Raw genomic sequence first — 18,698 nt, 5'->3', positions numbered from 1 at the left:
TTGAAATCGATTAATTGCAGAGCGCTCAAACGCATTAAAAGAAGTATTTAAGTTCAAATGTTCCAGTACCCGGTAAAAGGGTCACCGGGCACTGACTTCTATTTTCATCTAAAGATTTTCCCTTCTCTAATACACACACCCACGCACACACCTCCACACAAAAGATTAAATCCTGGGCGCAAATCTGTTGCAGTAAACACACTAATTCATCATACAAAGCATTTTTTTAATGAGAGAGATAAATTTTATTTTCTATGGCTAAATAGAACATAAACAATACGCAAAGATTTTTCTGTACAAACTTCCGCTGTGACCAGTCGAATTCTAATTGCCGGAATTAGACTTTTTTCGCGTTAGGGAGTTGTTTTAAAAAACCTTTTCGGTACCGTAAACTTTTTGAGTTAATTAGAAAAGAATTTCAACTATCCAATAATGTTTAGATACTAAGTGTAAACAACGTTGAAACATGTGAGATTCACCGTTACAGTCTTCTAATAAGAGACGTTTTTTTATCTTTTATTAAAGGCATTGTATATTATAGTTCTGCAGATTAAAAAAATAATAATAATTATAACCATTAAAATGCATCTTTAACGTGGCTATGATTATATATAAAGTCAGGTAACTACTATTAGCTTTTCTCTGTATCTCTGTATGCGATTATAGGATAATGCAAAGTGTTTTCTTTGAAATTAAAGAGTGTAATTAGGTATAATATGCAAAATATAATAGTAAAATAAAAAGCTAAATGTAAAACTTTTTTTAATTTAGATTCAATTTGAAGCTTTTTAGATCATGGATCAAGGCAACTTAACAGAAAATTTTCAAAATGAAGATTTTTTAAACAGACAAAAAGGAAAAAAAAGTGAAGATAATAGTATGCTATTTGAAAATTTCATTTTATACTTTATAGAATTAAATAATTTGTATTATTTCTAAGTTAGGCAATTCATCAAAAGCAATTGTTTTTCATTTTTCTTCTATATATAACTTTCTTCTATATATAACTTTCTTTTTTCTTCTATATATAACTGCATGTTAATTTTAGAAAAACACTCTAAAGCTGAATGCATTTTAACATTTTAAACCTTTTCAGTATTCATGATATGTTGCAATGAATGGTAGTTTCTCATTACTATCAGGTAAACAGGATGAAATTCAGCTCTCTTTAATAGATAATAAAAAACTGCTTATCAGATTTTTCTAATTCTTCAACAAAATGAAGCAAGTGTATCGTTGTTTGATTTGTGTTAATACTTGTGAGACTTTGAACTTGGATTGTATATAGAAGAATGTTTAAAGAATTGTCTTTTGCAATTCATTAAAAAGCATGATATTCCCAGAATATTTTGGCCTGATTTGACTAGAATCCACTACTCCAAGAAGTCACTAGAAGTGTATAAACAAAATGGCATCAAACTGTTACCTAAGAATGCAAGTTCTCCATATTGTCCTGAGCAGTGGCTCATTGAAAGTTATTGATCAATTATAAAAAGAATCTTTTTGAAAAGCAAGAAATTGCTTCAAATAAAGAAGATTTTAAGAAAAAGTAGATAGTAGTTTCAAAAAAAATAATTTAAATCAAGATCCAGGAGATGATATCAAGTACTCACAAAAATATATGGTTTCTATCTTAGCATCTAATTTAAAATGTAAAGTTAGCTTTATTGCGCAAAAAAGTTCAACTGATTTTTTCTGTCATAGCGTGTTGTTATGGCAGTGGTGTCTTTTGCTGATTTGGCATCCATCATTGAATTTAAGATAAAAAAAGTGGAGAGGATCTTCTTTGAGTAGAGTATTAAATGGTCAAGAAGTTAGGAAATGCATTACCCATTCTCTTGTAGAAGCTCTATTAGTGGCTATAGAGTCTTACTGAGGGGCAATTTTTGTTTCCCATTTTTCTTTTCCTAAACAATGTTTTTAGTGTAAAGCTAATAGCTTTAAAAAAAAAGGTTGTTTTGTACATTCAGTTCCCCTTGTGGTTGCAGCGAGTAGTTTTGTTTATAGCGACACTGTTTATTATGTTAGAAATTTGAGAAATTTAAGCTCTCAAACTAAGTCCTAGAATTCAAGTGGATAGTTATAAATCTAATAGATAAACCACTGTATTCGCTATCATATTTGGACAAACAAATATGAATGTATAGCATGAATATTCGTTTACAACCATTGGTGAAGATTGTAGAGTTTCAATAAAATCCTAATAGGTATACCTAGAGGTTGACCTGGGATGCTTGTATAACTATAGCCTGAGTTTTTTTTTTTGTTTGATTACTATTGATTGGTTGACATTTTATCTAATTTCTGTAGTTGCATATGGTAGAACCCTGTTTTATAAAAGTGTAACATTTTTGTGATTTCTGATTTGATTTTCATTTGCAAAATAAAATTTGCAGCTCTAATGCAATTGAAATGCATTTCAGCTGCAATTATTTTGTGTATAGACCTATATGAGGTTATCTAGTTAATGTCAGACATTTTTATGCAGCAATAAATTAGTTTTTTGTGTATGAAAGATAAGAATACACATATTTAGTTTGTAAATATATTGGTATTTGGTACTGAAAAAAATTAGTTGTTGACATCTTTGATAAGATTTTACTAACGCTGCAGCTTCCTTCATTACATTTTTTTCTACAGTAGTTGGGTCCTAGAAAACATAAACAATTAGTCTACCTAATTGCAGCAGTGTTCTGCTGATTGTTAAATCTGAATTATCAAATTCAATAAATAATTTTAGCAAATGCAAATCCAATTTTTTTGTTTTACTATATCATTGAGCAAGAGTCGGTGGTTATCAAACATATTTAAATATATGTATTAAACAATTTTATCTACATTTAAAAAGCATTTTGCAAAAACTGTCCCATTCATTGAGATTTTCCCCTAAATAATGTTAGCTTAAAGTAAAGGGAAGTAAGCTTTGTCTCCTAACTTGTTGTTAAATATTTTTTCAAAACCATAGAAAAAAATAAATAGCTGACATCAAAAGGGCAACACAGAAGTAGTGGATAATGATCTAGTGCGAGAGCTGAATGTAGATGAAAACTTTGGAGATTGAAATGAGAATAAAGGTAATTACAATGAAGATACTGAGCCTGTAGGATTGCAAATTGCAAGTTGGCCTGAATAGTTAAGACGCAAAAGAGCTGAGTAATTGAGCTGAATAATTAAACTGTAAATTAAGATCAAAAGATTTGAAAAAAAAAAATGTGATTTGTTTTTAGATATTTTAGAAAATCACCACAATGCAATTCTTCAAAAGCAAGCTGTTCACAATGCAATTCTTCAAAAGCAAGCTGTTAGGGAACATATACATAAAATCAATCTTACCCTGGGCTAAAAAACTAAAACTCTGGACTAAAAGACTAGATCTCTGGACTAAAAGACTAGATCTCTGGACTAAAAAACTAGAACACTGGACTAAAAAACTAGATGGAATAGCCTTGTTAATATAATGAAAGCTTTATTCTGCTTGAAAATATTTTTTATCTAGTCAGAAGTAGCTAAGTTTAATGGTCTTGTTAAAGCACTGGAGCCAGTGAAATATGGTCTCTGCAGAAGAGAAAATAAGTTGTTAGCTTCTTAAAAGATTAATAAATTTGTTTTGAGCCAATCAGCAATCAGCAAAGAACTCTTTGTGTTATGATGGAACTGAATTTTTTGTGTGTCAAAAGTTAGGGAGCTTGAGGTATAGAGGTATATCAAAAAAACACTTTTTAGTTTTTAGTTTTTCACTGATTTACCAGTAATTTACTGTGTCCAGTAATTGCCCTCAGCTGCATTTATTGACAATCCCTGCATCTCTTCAACATACTTTAATTATATTACACTAAAAGATTGGAGGTTTATTTTCCCATTTAACATATTTTTACACACTTTAACATATTTAAATTAACTTATACTATCTTAGGAAGTTGTGTTGCTTATCTGTTTTTTATGTTGTTACAACTACAGCACACAACAGTTGAAATGAAAAAAACTTTCCTAATTCAATTTCTTTTACTACCAATCACTAAAAGGCTAATTTGAGATTTCTTTCTGTTCTTTCTGAGATTTCTGATCTATTCAAAGTTAAATTATGTTTTGTTAAGAAAATTTCTACTTTTATGTTAAAAATAAACTAATTACAGTTAAGATTAATTACTATAGAGGTTGCACGTCAATATGATAAATTTTCTTTTCCACCAAAAAGTTATTTCTACTCATTCGACAAAAAATTTATGCACGTTGAATTATTTGTGTCGTTTTTTATCTAAATATTGTTATCTTTTATTGAATTATCTTCAAACATATTTAATCTTCAAGTGTTATTCAAGTGTTATTCAGACCAAGAATGTCAATAATTGGAAAAGCAAAATAAGTCAATTGTACTTTAACATAGAAAAGTATAAAAGTATAATACTGTTGCTTTATTATTTTTGTTTTATTTTAAAATAAAGCTCAACTTTATTTGAGTATTAAATAGCAGCAAGTGTTCATGGCTTAAATTGTTTATCTCAATGGTTGTCAACTAAATTTGATATGTTTATCAAATGAATGGAAGTTTCAAATTTTAAAATAATTGAAAAAAGTTTCTCTTACAAAACTTTAATTTTTTTTTTGCACATTTATCAGTAAAATTTATCATTAATCATATTTAAATGATATAAGTTGCAATACATTATTGTGCAAATTGTCTAAAGATTCTAATAGTAAGTTTTAAAGGTTGTGAAATTTTAAAGCTACAAATTTATTTTATGATGGCATTTAAATAAAAGGACTTTTTTCTGCATTTATTTATTTAAATGCTTCCCCTGCTTTTTTAGTTACAAAACCTTCGAGAAATTTTAAGATAAGATGTCATTCGACTTCATATGACTCAGTTGACGGATCTCAAAAGCAAGATAATTCAAGTGAACACCATCCAGTTCATCTTTCAAAATCATTTCCAAATGCCCATGGAGTCTGGCGTGATGCAATCAAAAAAGCGAAGACTGCTAAAGATCCTTGGGCTGAATTCAATATAATTGGTAATACTTTACAGTTAGATTGAATGTTTTTTCATATATTATAGTATATATGAATATTTCATATATTATAATATATTTGAAATTAGATCTTTGTAGCATAAATAGTTTTCAAGGGATTTTCTAATTTAGAAATTTATCCGACTGAGAGAGTAAAAAGGTTTCGTTATCATGCCTCTAAAAAGAAATGGATTCAAGATATTATTTTTGTAAAAATGGAAACTGAGGTAGCAAACTTAAGCCATCTTTAATTTTAAGAAAATGCTGGCTTACTTTTAATATTTCAGCTAATAATTCTTTCCCTCAATTACCAAAGCAACCAAAATAAAGATCATTTTTTAAAAATCTGGAAAAAGTTTTTAATTGGGGGGATTAAGGGTATTAAAATTGTTTAATAGTTGAAATTAGTCCTTTATGATTGGATTTGAACTTTAAAAAGGTTTTATTTCTTTTTGTAGTTTTTTAAATTTGATGCAGTTTTCAAAACAGAAAATTTGTTTTATTGATATAAAATGACCTGTGTGAGTGATCCATATAAGTGACTTTTGATACATAGATAAAAATAATTGTCTTTAGCCATTTGCACAAGGTGCTATGAGAAAATGCTACAGAATGTAAGTGCAATTTTCTTAAATGTGTTTTGATAATATCTATTATTTGATTTCCAAAGTTTTTTGTAATGACTGGTTTATTTGGTTTTATAAAAAAAAAAATCTTTCCTGTTACTTATATTTCTTTCACTTCATGTTAATCCTGTTGTATAAGTTGTTTTTTTTTTTTTTTTTTTTTTTTTTTTTTTTTTTTTTTAAGTGTTGTTTATTGTCTTACAACCATTGTATCTGTTATGGAATGTTTTCTACTATGTCTAATTTGGTACAAATGTTTTATCGGCATTAACAAATATAAGTTATTGCAATAGATTGTAATAGATAAATGTTACTGCAATTTCCATCATTATCCCACTTCAAAATAACATGAGTGTATTCTATGTGCATTCTTTACTTAATGTGAAAAATCACAGACTTTTTTGTAAAATGATGAAATAAATGAAACATATAACTATATAATTATAACTTACATAGAGTAATAAAGTAAAAAAGATTTTTAGTTGGAATGAACAGTATAAATTAAATTTAGAAAAATTTTAATTCTAAAAAGAAAAATGAAAGTTTTAAAAATTATTGGCACTCATCATATATTTACTATTTAATTATTTGTTATTTCACACTAAAACGACAAAACTTATCTTTATGTTTTATGCAATAATCAGAGTAACTTGTAGGTAATCTCTCATCATCATCCAAAATCTTGTCATCATTGGTTACTTGTTTACCATATTTAGCTTTGAGGTCAATCAGTCTGGTTGGTACCCTTGGTATTGGCTACACATTCATATAGCTCTTTTAGTTTTATTACAATCATCATTTTATTACAATCATCAATTTTTATTACCATCATCATTTTGGTTCATTTTCTGTTTTAAACAGTAAATGAATATGTAAAGAAATTGATTTCTTTAACAAATCTTAAGTAACAAACTGATTTTTATTAGGAAGAGATGTATTTATTAGGGAGAAATGCATCATACATTTTAAAGGAGATGAAAATTTGCTTAACATTCATTTTAAAGAAGTTTTTTTAAAAAATAGTTTGTTTTTTTAAGTTGCTAAATTTAATATACTTGATGACACTTTTTGAGTGAAAAAATTTAGAAAACAGTAAAAAATAAAATTCTGACATTTTTTTTAACATAAGGATGAAAAATTAACTTTAGATATGCATTTTGAGGGTATATTTTGTTATCACTAGGAAGAAGTTACCCACTACTGTACATACTAATGATTGGGCATATGCTAATAACATTGTTGCAAAAATCCACATGAATGAGAACATTATGGCAAAGCAATATTTTGATGATGTTAAACTTCAAATGGATGCTAAGCTTTGGGCAGAAGAATTTAACAGAAAAGATCCTCCAAAAAAAGTGTGGAAATAAATTTTAAAAACCAATATATAAAGTTGTATTTAAAAAAAAATTATTTTGTAAATAACTTTACAATTTATATTAATATGTATGTATTAAACATTTAGATAGATATAATGCAGCAGGCCTGCGTGCAATTTTTAAATCGAGAAGGTCAACCAATGTATCACATAGAAAATTTCATAGAAGGAAATTATGTAAAGTACAATTCAAACACAGGTTTTGTGCTTCATGAAGATGACAAACATGTTCGTGCAACACCACAGGTCAGTTCTTTGAAAGAAAAAAAATGCTTTTTAAAGGGTTAAAATGTTTTGGTGAGTCTTTTTGTATTTAAATGATTGGCTATTAATTAGATTTTTAAGTGAATGTTATTTTCATGAAATAAAACAATGTCATGATGATGATGATGATGATGATGATGATGATGATGATGATGATGATGATGATGATGATGATGATGATGATGATGATGATGATGATGATGATGATGATGATGATGATGATGATGATGATGATGATGATGATGATGATGATGATGATGATGATGATGATGATGATGATGATGATGATGATGATGATGATGATGATGATGATGATGATGATGATGATGATGATGATGATGATGATGATGATGATGATGATGATGATGATGATGATGATGATGATGATGATGATGATGATGATGATGATGATGATGATGATGATGATGATGATGATGATGATGATGATGATGATGATGATGATGATGATGATGATGATGATGATGATGATGATGATGATGATGATGATGATGATGATGATGATGATGATGATGATGATGATGATGATGATGATGATGATGATGATGATGATGATGATGATGATGATGATGATGATGATGATGATGATGATGATGATGATGATGATGATGATGATGATGATGATGATGATGATGATGATGATGATGATGATGATGATGATGATGATGATGATGATGATGATGATGATGATGATGATGATGATGATGATGATGATGATGATGATGATGATGATGATGATGATGATGATGATGATGATGATGATGATATAGAAGTAACAATAGCAACATATATATAGTAATAATGATGATAATAATAATAAGAATGAGAAATAATGAATAGCAAGGTGTAATAAATTGTTGTTTTTTTAGGCTTTCAGTCATTTCACATTTGAGCGCTCTGGTCATCAACTTATTGTTGTTGATATTCAAGGTGTTGGTGATTTGTACACTGATCCTCAAATCCATACTGCATATGGTGATGAATATGGGGAAGCAAACCTAGGTCATTTTTTCTTTTGAAGCAATATTAACAGCATTTAAAATAATTGAAAACTGTGTAACTTTTTTTTTTGTGTGTGCAAGTTTTTTTAAATGAACACGTGCTGAAAAAAAACTTGTATTTAATTGTAGAGTTTCACTTTTGTAGGAACAAAAGGAATGGCGCTGTTCTTTGGAACTCATCAGTGCACAGAAATATGTGAGAAGTTGAATCTTAAAAAGTTTGACTTATCTGAAGAGGAGAAGAAAAGGATTGAAAATACTGGGCCAAGATTAAGTTCAAGTACCGAACTTAAACCAGATACATTTACACAAAGTGTTTGGTACTTATCAGAATACTGTTATATATATATATATATATATATATATATATATATATATATATATATATATATATATATATATATATATATATATGTATGTATGTATGTATATATGTATGTATGTATATATGTATATGTATACATTTTTGGAAAAAATGTATAGAAAATTTTTGGAATTAATAAACTCTCAACCTTTTACTGTGTTCCATATGTTGTAAAATTAAACAAAACATATCTTTTTTTTCATATGTGTAAACATTTACACTACATGGCATAAAATGCTTGTCAAATAAAGTTCCATAATGTCATGAATCAGCAGATGTCAGTCCTTTAAGTATAGTAGTTTTACACATATCTGGAAATTTGCAGTGATGGCTTTCCATCATTTGCAGCAAGTGCTGCAATTGGTCTTTATTCCTTGTAATGACCTTTACAGTCCAAAACCAATTATCCATATCTTTCTTTCACATCTTTGATAAGTTTTAGTGCAGCAACTGTTGCATGAGCTGTACAATATTCTGGAAGGTCATCCCATTTATCTTGTGTATATTGTTGCATGAGGCACCCTCACATATACTCAAGCACATATGGCAATATGAGTTTTGTTTTATTTCAGTTTTTGTAATTTTAAACTTAAAATTTTGTCTTTTTTTTTTTTTTGTCAAGTAAAAGTCTAGAGAAGTTTTTTTTTTTTTCTTATTCAGTTCCCGCAAACTTTCGGTCAATGTAGATTTTATTAGAGACTTTAGCTCATTAAATTTTAAACATCCACCAGAGGTAGGAATCTCAGAACCTGGCTCACCACGACATGTTTTTGATGGCAGCAATGATGTTAGTGTAAGTACACTTCAACTTAGCCTAATGTTTTACAGTAACTTAAAACACTGTTGCAAACGCTTTTTAGCTTTCATTTTGGAAACATTTCTTCGATAAGTGTAGTATTTTTTTTCAGGATGAATATAAATATTTTGATCAACATCAGCATATATCTTCTTCAGCAGCTCCTGTGGAGGAGCTAACTCAAGAGCTTATCAAAAATCGCCTGAAAGCTCTAATTGATTTTGAAGAGCAGCAAGTCTCTACATTAGGAAAGGTATAAAGTAGCTAAAAAGTTTTTTAAAAGTTTATATCATTTTTACATTATTATAATTTATATATTATGATTATAATTTGTTTTTTGTTTTTGGGAGAAGGGTGTTTATACCACATTGCAACAAATTTGCTCATCTCAAATATTTGCAAAAAAGGCAAATGGTGATATAGTATTAGATATCAGTTGTATTTTGAAAGAATTATCATTTTGAATTCCTATTGTTGTAAGAAATATCATAAAATTGTTTCTCTCCATTTGATTGCAAAATAAATTTTAAAAAATTAGTAAAATGCTGGTTTTTTCTCACTCATTAAATAGTGGACTGATGCTGTCAAGCAGTGTGTTTATTATTTTGGATGTGTCTGATAATTTTGGAAATCTCTATTTAATTACACATATACAGTTAAAAAAAATATATACAGTTATAAGATGCAGTTTAAAAAAAAAAACTTTTGAAAAAATTTTACAGTTATAACTCATAGAACGCCTAAAGAAATGTGAAATCTGTAGCAATTGGCTGCAAAAACAGCTTTGTCAGATTCATTAACAGTTATGGCTTCTCCTCTGTGACACAACGGCTGCATCTAAATCCAACCAACTCTGTAAGTCTCAGAAAAAAACCAACCACAAAAATTTACTCAAAATGTTTAAAGAAATTGCTTACTTTTTTGTATATGCAATAACATGTCATTAAGTCAATCAGTTGGAAGAAAAACACTTTTTACTGTATAAACAAGGCAAATCAAAAACAGACAGAGACAATTTGCTGCAATGTGACTTTGCATTTAAATAGATCTTAGCTTTTTAAAATATATAACAGCGGTTCCTGTTATATATTTTATTGAAATAAAAACCTTTGAGACTGATAAATCTTTTTCAAAATTCAAAATTCAAATTTAAGCGTGCATTGATAATGCAATCAAGAAGTTCTTTTCATAGTTTGATGCAGGTCAGAAATTCTTGATATACAAAAACTTCTGACATATATTACACTACGGAGAGAACAATGGAATAAGAGCAAATGCAAAAAAAATGTTAGTTGACATTACAAGTTTCCATTTTTAACTCTCTTACGTTTTTTCTTTATTACTTACTCCAAAATACCAGGATGTAATGTTAAGTACTCTCAACATCAATTTTGAATGACCTGTAATTGCTTTTTTTGTTTTGAGATTTGTGCTGAAACAACTGTTATAAACAAGTTAACTCAAAATAAATATGGCAATTTGTTTATAAAACTTTTTTTTAAACCCTAGTGTCCAAATAGCATGCATAGTTGTAACTTGGACACTAGTATTTAAATAACATTCACTCAAGTCATTTTATGGAAGCAGAAATAAAACATAATTACAAGGTCCTGAAAATATCCTGTGTATGTAAATTATTCAAACTGTAACATTCCATTTTTGTTTGTATGCTCTTTAGATTTAGTATCCAGACCTATTAATAAGATAATTAAGTATTGTGATGGGCAAAAATCATTTTTAAATAAAAGTTGAAAAGGGTGGGTGGGTGGGAGTGGGGGGTATTTTGTGCATATATGCATTAGTGGAAAGGGTGAAATCTTTCACAAAGCAAGTTAAAAGACAATCCCTAAAAACATAACTAATGTATTTCCTTGCGTTGAGTTTAGATCTATGTTACAAAATAGTTGTTGAGATATTGTAAAATGGTGGGGGAGATTATTAGTTGATTAGATAGAATGAACAATTTTTTTTCTGAATAATATTAAAGTAAAAAAAATATTAGTTTTTCTTTGTAAGATTCATTTTGAACTTGCAACTTACAACTACATTGGACGATTTACTGACACGATACCAGACCTCTCGTCTACATTTTATCATCTGTACCAAGCTGCATCGTGTGGGCTGCTCTCTGCTAACAAAATCCTTGCCTACAAATACTTTAACTTTCACACAGATGAGTTTGAAGAGCTTCACGTCCAGGTAAGTAGTTATGTTGTTTTTCCTATAGACTAAGTCTGGGAGAGAGATTGCCATACTTAAGGAAAAACTAACTTTACCCCCAATAAATTTAACAAATCAACAATTTATTGATTTTCAGACTTTTAGTTATATGCGAGCTACCATCTTACATTAGAATTTCCCTAAAATCAAAAGAAGTCAGAGAAAAATTTAAAATTCAAAATTTTAAATTTTGAAATCCAGTTTTAGAGGAGAGATTGCCAAATTTTGTAAAGGCAAGGTTGCCAAGGTCACAATTCATGTGCATAATAATTTGATTTTTATACAATAAATTTTTCTTATCAGACATCAAACAGCAGATTCAGGAAATAGTGTAGCACCCTCCACCCCATCAATGAATATTTTTTTAACAGTTATTTTTTTAGTTTTAATAATTTTTTTTTTTGAAGAAATCTCTTCAGACATTTTGCTACCTATCAGAGTATGATAAATTTTACTGCAAATAAATTAGGCAGAAGCAAAATTGAAAGAAAAAAAAAACTGTCAAGTGAAAGTTTTATACCGCAAAGTTAACTTCTTCACAATTGTTTGTTAGTTCAATTGTTTAATGGTTTGTTAGCTAAAGCAATTATCGTGAAAATACTGTGAAGGATGGCAACTTTGAAGGTAAATATATTATATATGTGCTTAATTAAATATTATTTTAGTAAACTAATTTTAGCTTGTTAAATTAATGTTTAAATAAGCACATTATCAAGCATTAAAACGTAGTCAAAGGAAGAAAGTTTGTGATCTTAAAAATTTTTTATGTGTTTAAATAAAAAAAAAACTACTGTTTCTTTTGAAAAGTATATAGGAGCCAGTTTCAATAAACTCCGACTCAAGTTGAGTTTCAATAAACTCCGACTCAAGTTGAGTTTCAATAAACTCCAACTCAAGTTGAGCTTTTATCAGTTGTTAAAGAAAATCTTAACTTTGACTCATATTTTTATTTTCGTCTATTTGTTGTTTAAATGATTTATTTTACCTACCGTTTGTAAAAAACGCTGTATCGGCAGCTTTATTGGTTTAGGCGAAGTGTCAGATTTGACAATCTCTTCTTCATTTTAGTAAGTCAGTATCTCCTAAAATAGAGAAATGGTTTAGAAACCATTTCTGTAGAAAATATTTTCCTTTTTCAAATCTTCATGATGTGTTATAGTTGTTGCTTTAAACCACAATATTTATTTCATTAAGGCATAAACACAAAAATTGCACTACTAGTTTAGTTGTCCAACACTGCAAAATTGCACTATTAGTTTAGTTGTCCAACACTGCAAAATTGCACCATTAGTTTAGCTGTCCAACACTGCAAAATTGCACTATTAGTTTGTTGTCCAACACTGCAAAATGTAAAGAATGATTTTGATTACATGATGTGTATTAAAGGTAAAACTATTATTTTAGTTATGTGTCAAACCACAGTGCTTTTTAGTTATGTGTAAGTCAAACTACAGTGCTTTATATACGAGTAGTAATCTCTTCCTATCGGCAATCTCCCCGGCTTTATTATGTATTTCTGTGAGTAAAAAAGCGCCATCTTTTTTTTTCTTTCGTAATAACGTTGAATAATTCAATTATTTGTAATTTTGAAGTGGCTTTTTTAACTTAACATCATGATCTAGGAAGATCATGATCTAGGAATGAATTTCTTGATTGAAGCTGCCACTCGTAACGACAAAGATTGCATGATGAAAACAGCGAAAGCGTTTGATACAGGAATAATGCTGGGGACAAAAAGGTATTCTGATGAGAGATAAGATGTTCTCTCGTTTTTTGTTTTTTTGTTTTGTTTTTATTAATTGTCACGTTTGACGACTTTGTTTCGTATAAAATAAAATCATTTTCATTTCTTTACAAAATTTTGATGCTTTTCTCGTGACCTGTGAACCTTTTTCATAGAAACAGAAGATTTTAGATTTTTATTTTACTTTTATCGACGAAATAATAAAACAATCAATTACATCGATGAAGCAATAAACCCTATCCCATCATTTAAAGACTAATTTGGTTTACTTGCTTTATCAATTTTCTACATTATTATTATTATTATTATTATTATTATTATTATTATTATTATTATTATTATTATTATTATTATATGTTGGGTGCGTTTTAGTTTGTTAACTTTTTACTCTTTGCTTTCCCCTAGAAGTCGGTGCTTGAAGGAAGCATTGAAGTGGTATGAAGCTGCACTAAATCATCACGATGCTTCTTCTGATTTGGATTCTGACCCAAAACATATGATAAAAGCACGTATGGCGGAGATCTGGAGGTACGGCGGATACGGAGTAGAAAAAGATCCAAGTTACGCCGGAGAGCTGTACAGTTCAGCTGCTGATGACGCATTGCAAATAGGGAAGGGAAAACTAGCGAATTCGTATTTAATGCTGGCTGAAGAATCATTTGAAGAAGTTGAAAGTTAATATATAACTAATTATTTGTTGTTTTTTTTTAAACAGATTTTTTGGCATGAATGAGTGAGAAAACATTCATTCGTAGACTTATTTTTCGTAGTAAATAGAACAATAATTGTGAAAAAAGGAATGGGTTAAAAAGTCTTATTCATTATCTGCGCTTAGCAACATCAAAATCCTTTTGTTTGTTAAACGGTCATAAAAATCACAAAACAATTAACCAATGAAACGAAATTTTACACGCAGATGTCCTTACGTATCTGTGTCTAAATTTTCGATTAACTGTTAATGTGGTCTGTAAGAACTTTTTTTTTTGAAAATATCTGCTCCAAAGATGTTAGTTCACTCCGATAGGGGTACACAGCTATATTTAAAATATCAGATTTAGTTGATATCTTGACCCTCTAGCATTGAATTTAAATTTTTAGTCTTCGCGTATAAGGAAAAATGGTCTAAAGAACCTTTTTTTACTTCATTAACAAGTTGAGCCGAAATTTCAATATTTCTATTAATTATTGAAAATTATAATGATAAAAAAAACATTTTTATTGAATAAAAAAAAAATATGTTGAATTAAAAAAAGTTAAATAAACTCTCTATTTAGGAAACAATTCAAAATGCTTGTGGTGAAAATATAAAATTTATAATAAATATTTATAAACTTTATAATAAATATTTATAAAATTTATAATAAATATTTATAAAATTTATAATAAATATTTATAAAATTTATGTAAATATAAATATACGGAAAAAGTTTTGATTATTTTCGGAGAAAATCCTTCTTTCATTCCTGTTTCGGATTTTTGGCTCAATTCTCCGCTTCGCTTTGTACATGCTATCCTCTGGCTCACCTATGTACCCTCCTTCACAGCTCGTTCCACTATTTTTGTGTGATATTTAAATTTTGGTACGGCGAGAGGCTATGCTTCTAAAGCCAACAGTTCGCTGCTCAACATCTTTCTAATCCAAATAGATTCTGGTGTCCGCTCCATTAGACTTAATCACTAATTGTCCACTTAGCTGCTTTAAAACCCAGTTTAGGCATCCAGAAAAGTACAGAATCTTCATCTTTACAATTGAAGCTCTGGCTTTAATCATTGAACAGCATCTCTGCGGTCAAGTTTAAGGGACGAGTTTAATTAGCACAATGTTCTCTGAAAAGGTGTAAAATGTTTTCTGTTGAATGAGCCGTTGTACAATTTCTTAGGCAGTTTCAACTTCCATTAATCTTTTCACTTGGAAAAACAGATTTTAATGGTATACTTAAGGTGCACTACTGACCAAAAATTTGGAATCATCTAAAACTAATACATTTCTTCGTATTTTGTATTTTTTTGCACAAAAATAATTTGAATTTTTGAAGACATTTTGTGAGCAAGTTACTGATAACAACAAATTTTTCACCTCAAAGTAAGAACACATCTTGTTGCTTTTTTTTTATATTTCATATGATAAAAGAGCAATATGATGGATTACATGAGTAAAAAAGTACAAAACCACTCAGTTTCATTTGGAAAATGCCCCATTCTTTTTTAGTTGGTGACTTAAGGTTGGAGCTTTTGCCAAGTGTGTAACAACAAGATGACCCATTCTCTTTTTTACTGATCTGCATGAGTTTGTCATTATCCTCATCATATATTTCAGAAAAACTATTTTGGGTGGAAACACGTCAAATATCATATTTATATTAATTATTAGAATTATATATTTATATTAATTGATATCTTTTATGCATTTAGTGTATAAAGGCGCCTTTAAAATTTGTTTTTAAGTTTTCTCCACAAAGCAAGTATACGAGGTGGAATGTTCTAACTTTGAAGCGACGATATAAAGAATACATTAGTGTTAAAAATTTATTTCTATTTGTACAAACATATGTTTGTCTATTGGATGGTTGGTACTAAATCGCATTTTCACCAAAGAAACCTCTGTTTCTTTTAGCAACTGCCTCACACAATCTTGGCATTTTCAACATTAGTATTTTTTTTTTACAGTCTTTGATTCTTCCAGATAGAAAAAGATCACAAAGATTATTTTCGAGTGTCGGTTATGATCTAACTCTTTTCAAGTGTCGGTTATGATCTCTTTTCGACACAATTCAATCGGGTTTAAATCCAGCGATTGAGGCGACCATATTACAAATTGTAGCGAAACCTTGAGGTTTTTTTTTTTTATTCGTCCTCTTGCAGAAACCCTTTCCCAATTAAACTTAACTCTGTTAAATTTGCATTATTCAGATTATCTCTATTACCCTTTGATATGTCGTGGATCTTTGTTAACTCGCTTGTCCCATTTGATGAGAAACATCCCCAGACCAGAACTGAGCCAACACTGAGTTTCACTGTTAGAACAATACCTGAAATTTAGGTTCGTCTGCCTAAAGAATCTCAGACACTCTAATCCCAATGTGTGACTGGCCATTTTAATCTCTGGACGCAATTTATTTTCTTTAGCAGAGAATTTTTTACAGCATCTTTTTAAATCAACATCAAATGAGTATTGTCATTGGACTTTTTCGTTTCGGGAGTTAATTAATTCAACTCGTATCTGAAAAGCGGTCAAACGTTAATTTTGCTTATAAATAAGTTTTATGCGTAAATAATAGACCTTGGATCCAAAAAAAGTCGAAAAACTCATTCAGATAAAAAGTTAAAATACTAAAGAAAAATATTTACGCCAATTTGATAAAATACGGTTTGTTATGTTGTACAATGATGATTTGTTACGTAACAACTATTTTGTTATTAAATATTTGTATTACATAATATTATTACATAACACTTATTTAGCTTTAACATATATTTTTAAAAAACTTAAGAAATTATGTAAAAAGTGTTTAAACAACAAAATAGCGATTGCCCTTTGAAACTGGTTTAACTGGTTTAACTGGTTTAACTGGTTTGAATTAATCACAGAATATTTTTAAACTTATGCAAAAAATTTCGAGCAATTCCAAACTTTTGGTTGGAGTGTTCGTCATAAGTAAACTATATTGGCGCATTAACATTTACAATATATCTCCTCAAAATGGTTAGAGCTATTGACGTTTTTGTTGTACAACCATGCAGCCAATAAACACGGGATGCATTCATTAGTTATCTACTTTGGTTATATCGTTTCTAGATGCTCTAAATCCTTTTCAAATTAACCAGAAATCAGCGCTGACCTATCTCATGTGACATACCATTTCCACATTTTTGGTTTATAGGTACGCAATGCTAGTTTTCCTTGGGTCACAATCTTTGTCACTTTGTTCCTATTTCACCATTTTTCTCCTCTAGATCTGAAAACTTTTCTTTTACCGTTTCCCCTTTCTTTTCTTTTTTATGGTAATTATTGACCAATAAGTCAAGTAAACGTTTTGGCACCTGTTATTGGGCAATTCATTTCAATAATTATGTGACTTAATTGCAATGTATTTTCATGCAGAAAGCAAAAATTTGATGCTAAAATTACGTTCAATGCTTACTTTATTCAAATGATTTAATCCACTTTCTGCTCCGACGTTTGTATAAAGCACCATCACATACCAAAGTTTCAATTTGGTCAATCAATTTCCTTTAAGAAACTCGATCATAGATCATAAATCATAGAGTATAGATCATAGCAGTAGAAAAAGAAAGAATAATAGTATTAGAAGGTATAGTAATAAGAAAATCAGAATCCAAATGGCACTTTTAAATTTTTAAGCTAAATTTTTAAGTTAAATTTTTCGTTCCCAGTCTTTTTCAAACAGCTGAAACAAGATTAAAATAAATTTCTTTTATTATTACTTTTTTGTTTCTATTCAAAATAATCGATATCTTAAGTGTAGGTGGAGAAAGAAAATGAAAAAAAGAAAAAAAAACCCTTTGAAACCATAAGACGAAACTTATCATATTAGGAACGTCAGTTACAACCTTTGATTACCAATATCTTTATAATTGATTGATCTTCGTTTTAAGGTCTTAACTGAAAAGTAAAGGTTCGAAATATCCATTTAAAAAAAAAGCGACACAGCATCTCTTATGAGCAATCTATTTATAATCTGAAACAACCTTTTTTTTTTTTTTTTTTTTTTTATTAAAAACTACCATAGTTCGGCACCCAACAACCGGCATCACAATAAAATTCGCAATGGTTTTTACCTTGCATCATAATCTTTGTCGATTTGTTTCTATTTCACCATTTTTCTCCTTTAGATCTAAAAACTTTTCTTTTACCATTTCCCCTTTCTTTTTAGTGCTTCTTTTTCATGAACTAAATCTATGTTTACCTCACTTACCTTTTCTAGTTTAGTTCGACCAAAACATCTACGGTTTGGAACGACTCTATGATTAGATCAAGAAACTACGCCAAATTCATGTCTTTTAAAAAACTGGTCATGTATTTTAAATAACCGGTCATGTGATTGAGCTTTAATGCAGATGCGTAGCAATCTTTGAAGAGTTCATGATCGCAACTTCGAAATTCAAGCTCATCAACCAATTAGCAAATGCTAATCAATAAAAAAAAGATGATTGTTCTGTTGAAATTATAAACTTTAAAAAGTTATTTTTCATAAATTATCAGATCCATACGTCAATTCTTACTTAAAAAACTCAGTTGCTTTAAAATTTTTCTTCA

The 18,698-nt window shown here is 29.0% G+C and overlaps 1 protein-coding gene and 1 long non-coding RNA gene across 4 annotated transcripts; one reads left to right on the top strand and one right to left on the bottom strand.

Annotated features, from left to right (window-relative positions):
• Positions 1 to 419: 419 nt before the first annotated feature.
• LOC145184149 (eukaryotic elongation factor 2 kinase-like) lies at positions 420 to 14,231 on the top strand. 2 transcript variants are annotated; one of them, XM_090092313.1, is made up of 14 exons: positions 420 to 621; positions 772 to 877; positions 4,809 to 5,012; positions 5,142 to 5,236; positions 5,586 to 5,623; positions 6,819 to 6,993; positions 7,101 to 7,259; positions 8,165 to 8,297; positions 8,442 to 8,616; positions 9,321 to 9,453; positions 9,569 to 9,709; positions 11,473 to 11,655; positions 13,299 to 13,414; positions 13,826 to 14,231. In XM_090092313.1, the coding sequence occupies exons 2-14, from the start codon at positions 796 to 798 to the stop codon at positions 14,097 to 14,099; spliced, it is 1,908 nt and encodes a 635-aa protein (XP_089948439.1). In that variant the 5' UTR covers positions 420 to 621; positions 772 to 795; the 3' UTR covers positions 14,100 to 14,231. The 2 variants fall into 2 exon arrangements, with proteins under 2 accessions (XP_089948439.1, XP_089948440.1); XM_090092314.1 differs by having other exon boundaries at positions 439 to 621; positions 793 to 877.
• Positions 14,232 to 16,737: 2,506 nt separating this feature from the next.
• On the bottom strand, positions 16,738 to 18,686 carry LOC149885509 (uncharacterized). 2 transcript variants are annotated; one of them, XR_016453932.1, is made up of 3 exons: positions 18,221 to 18,686; positions 17,563 to 18,044; positions 16,738 to 17,461 (listed from the first exon to the last, which is right to left on the bottom strand). It is a non-coding gene; the product is annotated as an uncharacterized LOC149885509 (long non-coding RNA). The 2 variants fall into 2 exon arrangements; XR_016453931.1 differs by having other exon boundaries at positions 17,563 to 18,686.
• Positions 18,687 to 18,698: the final 12 nt, after the last annotated feature.

The sequence above is a fragment of the Hydra viridissima genome, unplaced genomic scaffold (assembly GCF_058129835.1).
Source record: "Hydra viridissima isolate aposymbiotic clone 2 unplaced genomic scaffold, HvirCarnegie_v1 scaffold_7, whole genome shotgun sequence".
Classification (NCBI taxonomy): domain Eukaryota; kingdom Metazoa; phylum Cnidaria; class Hydrozoa; order Anthoathecata; family Hydridae; genus Hydra; species Hydra viridissima.
The sequence above is the reverse complement of the archived record's forward strand: the minus strand, read 5'-3'. Positions and strand labels throughout refer to the sequence as shown.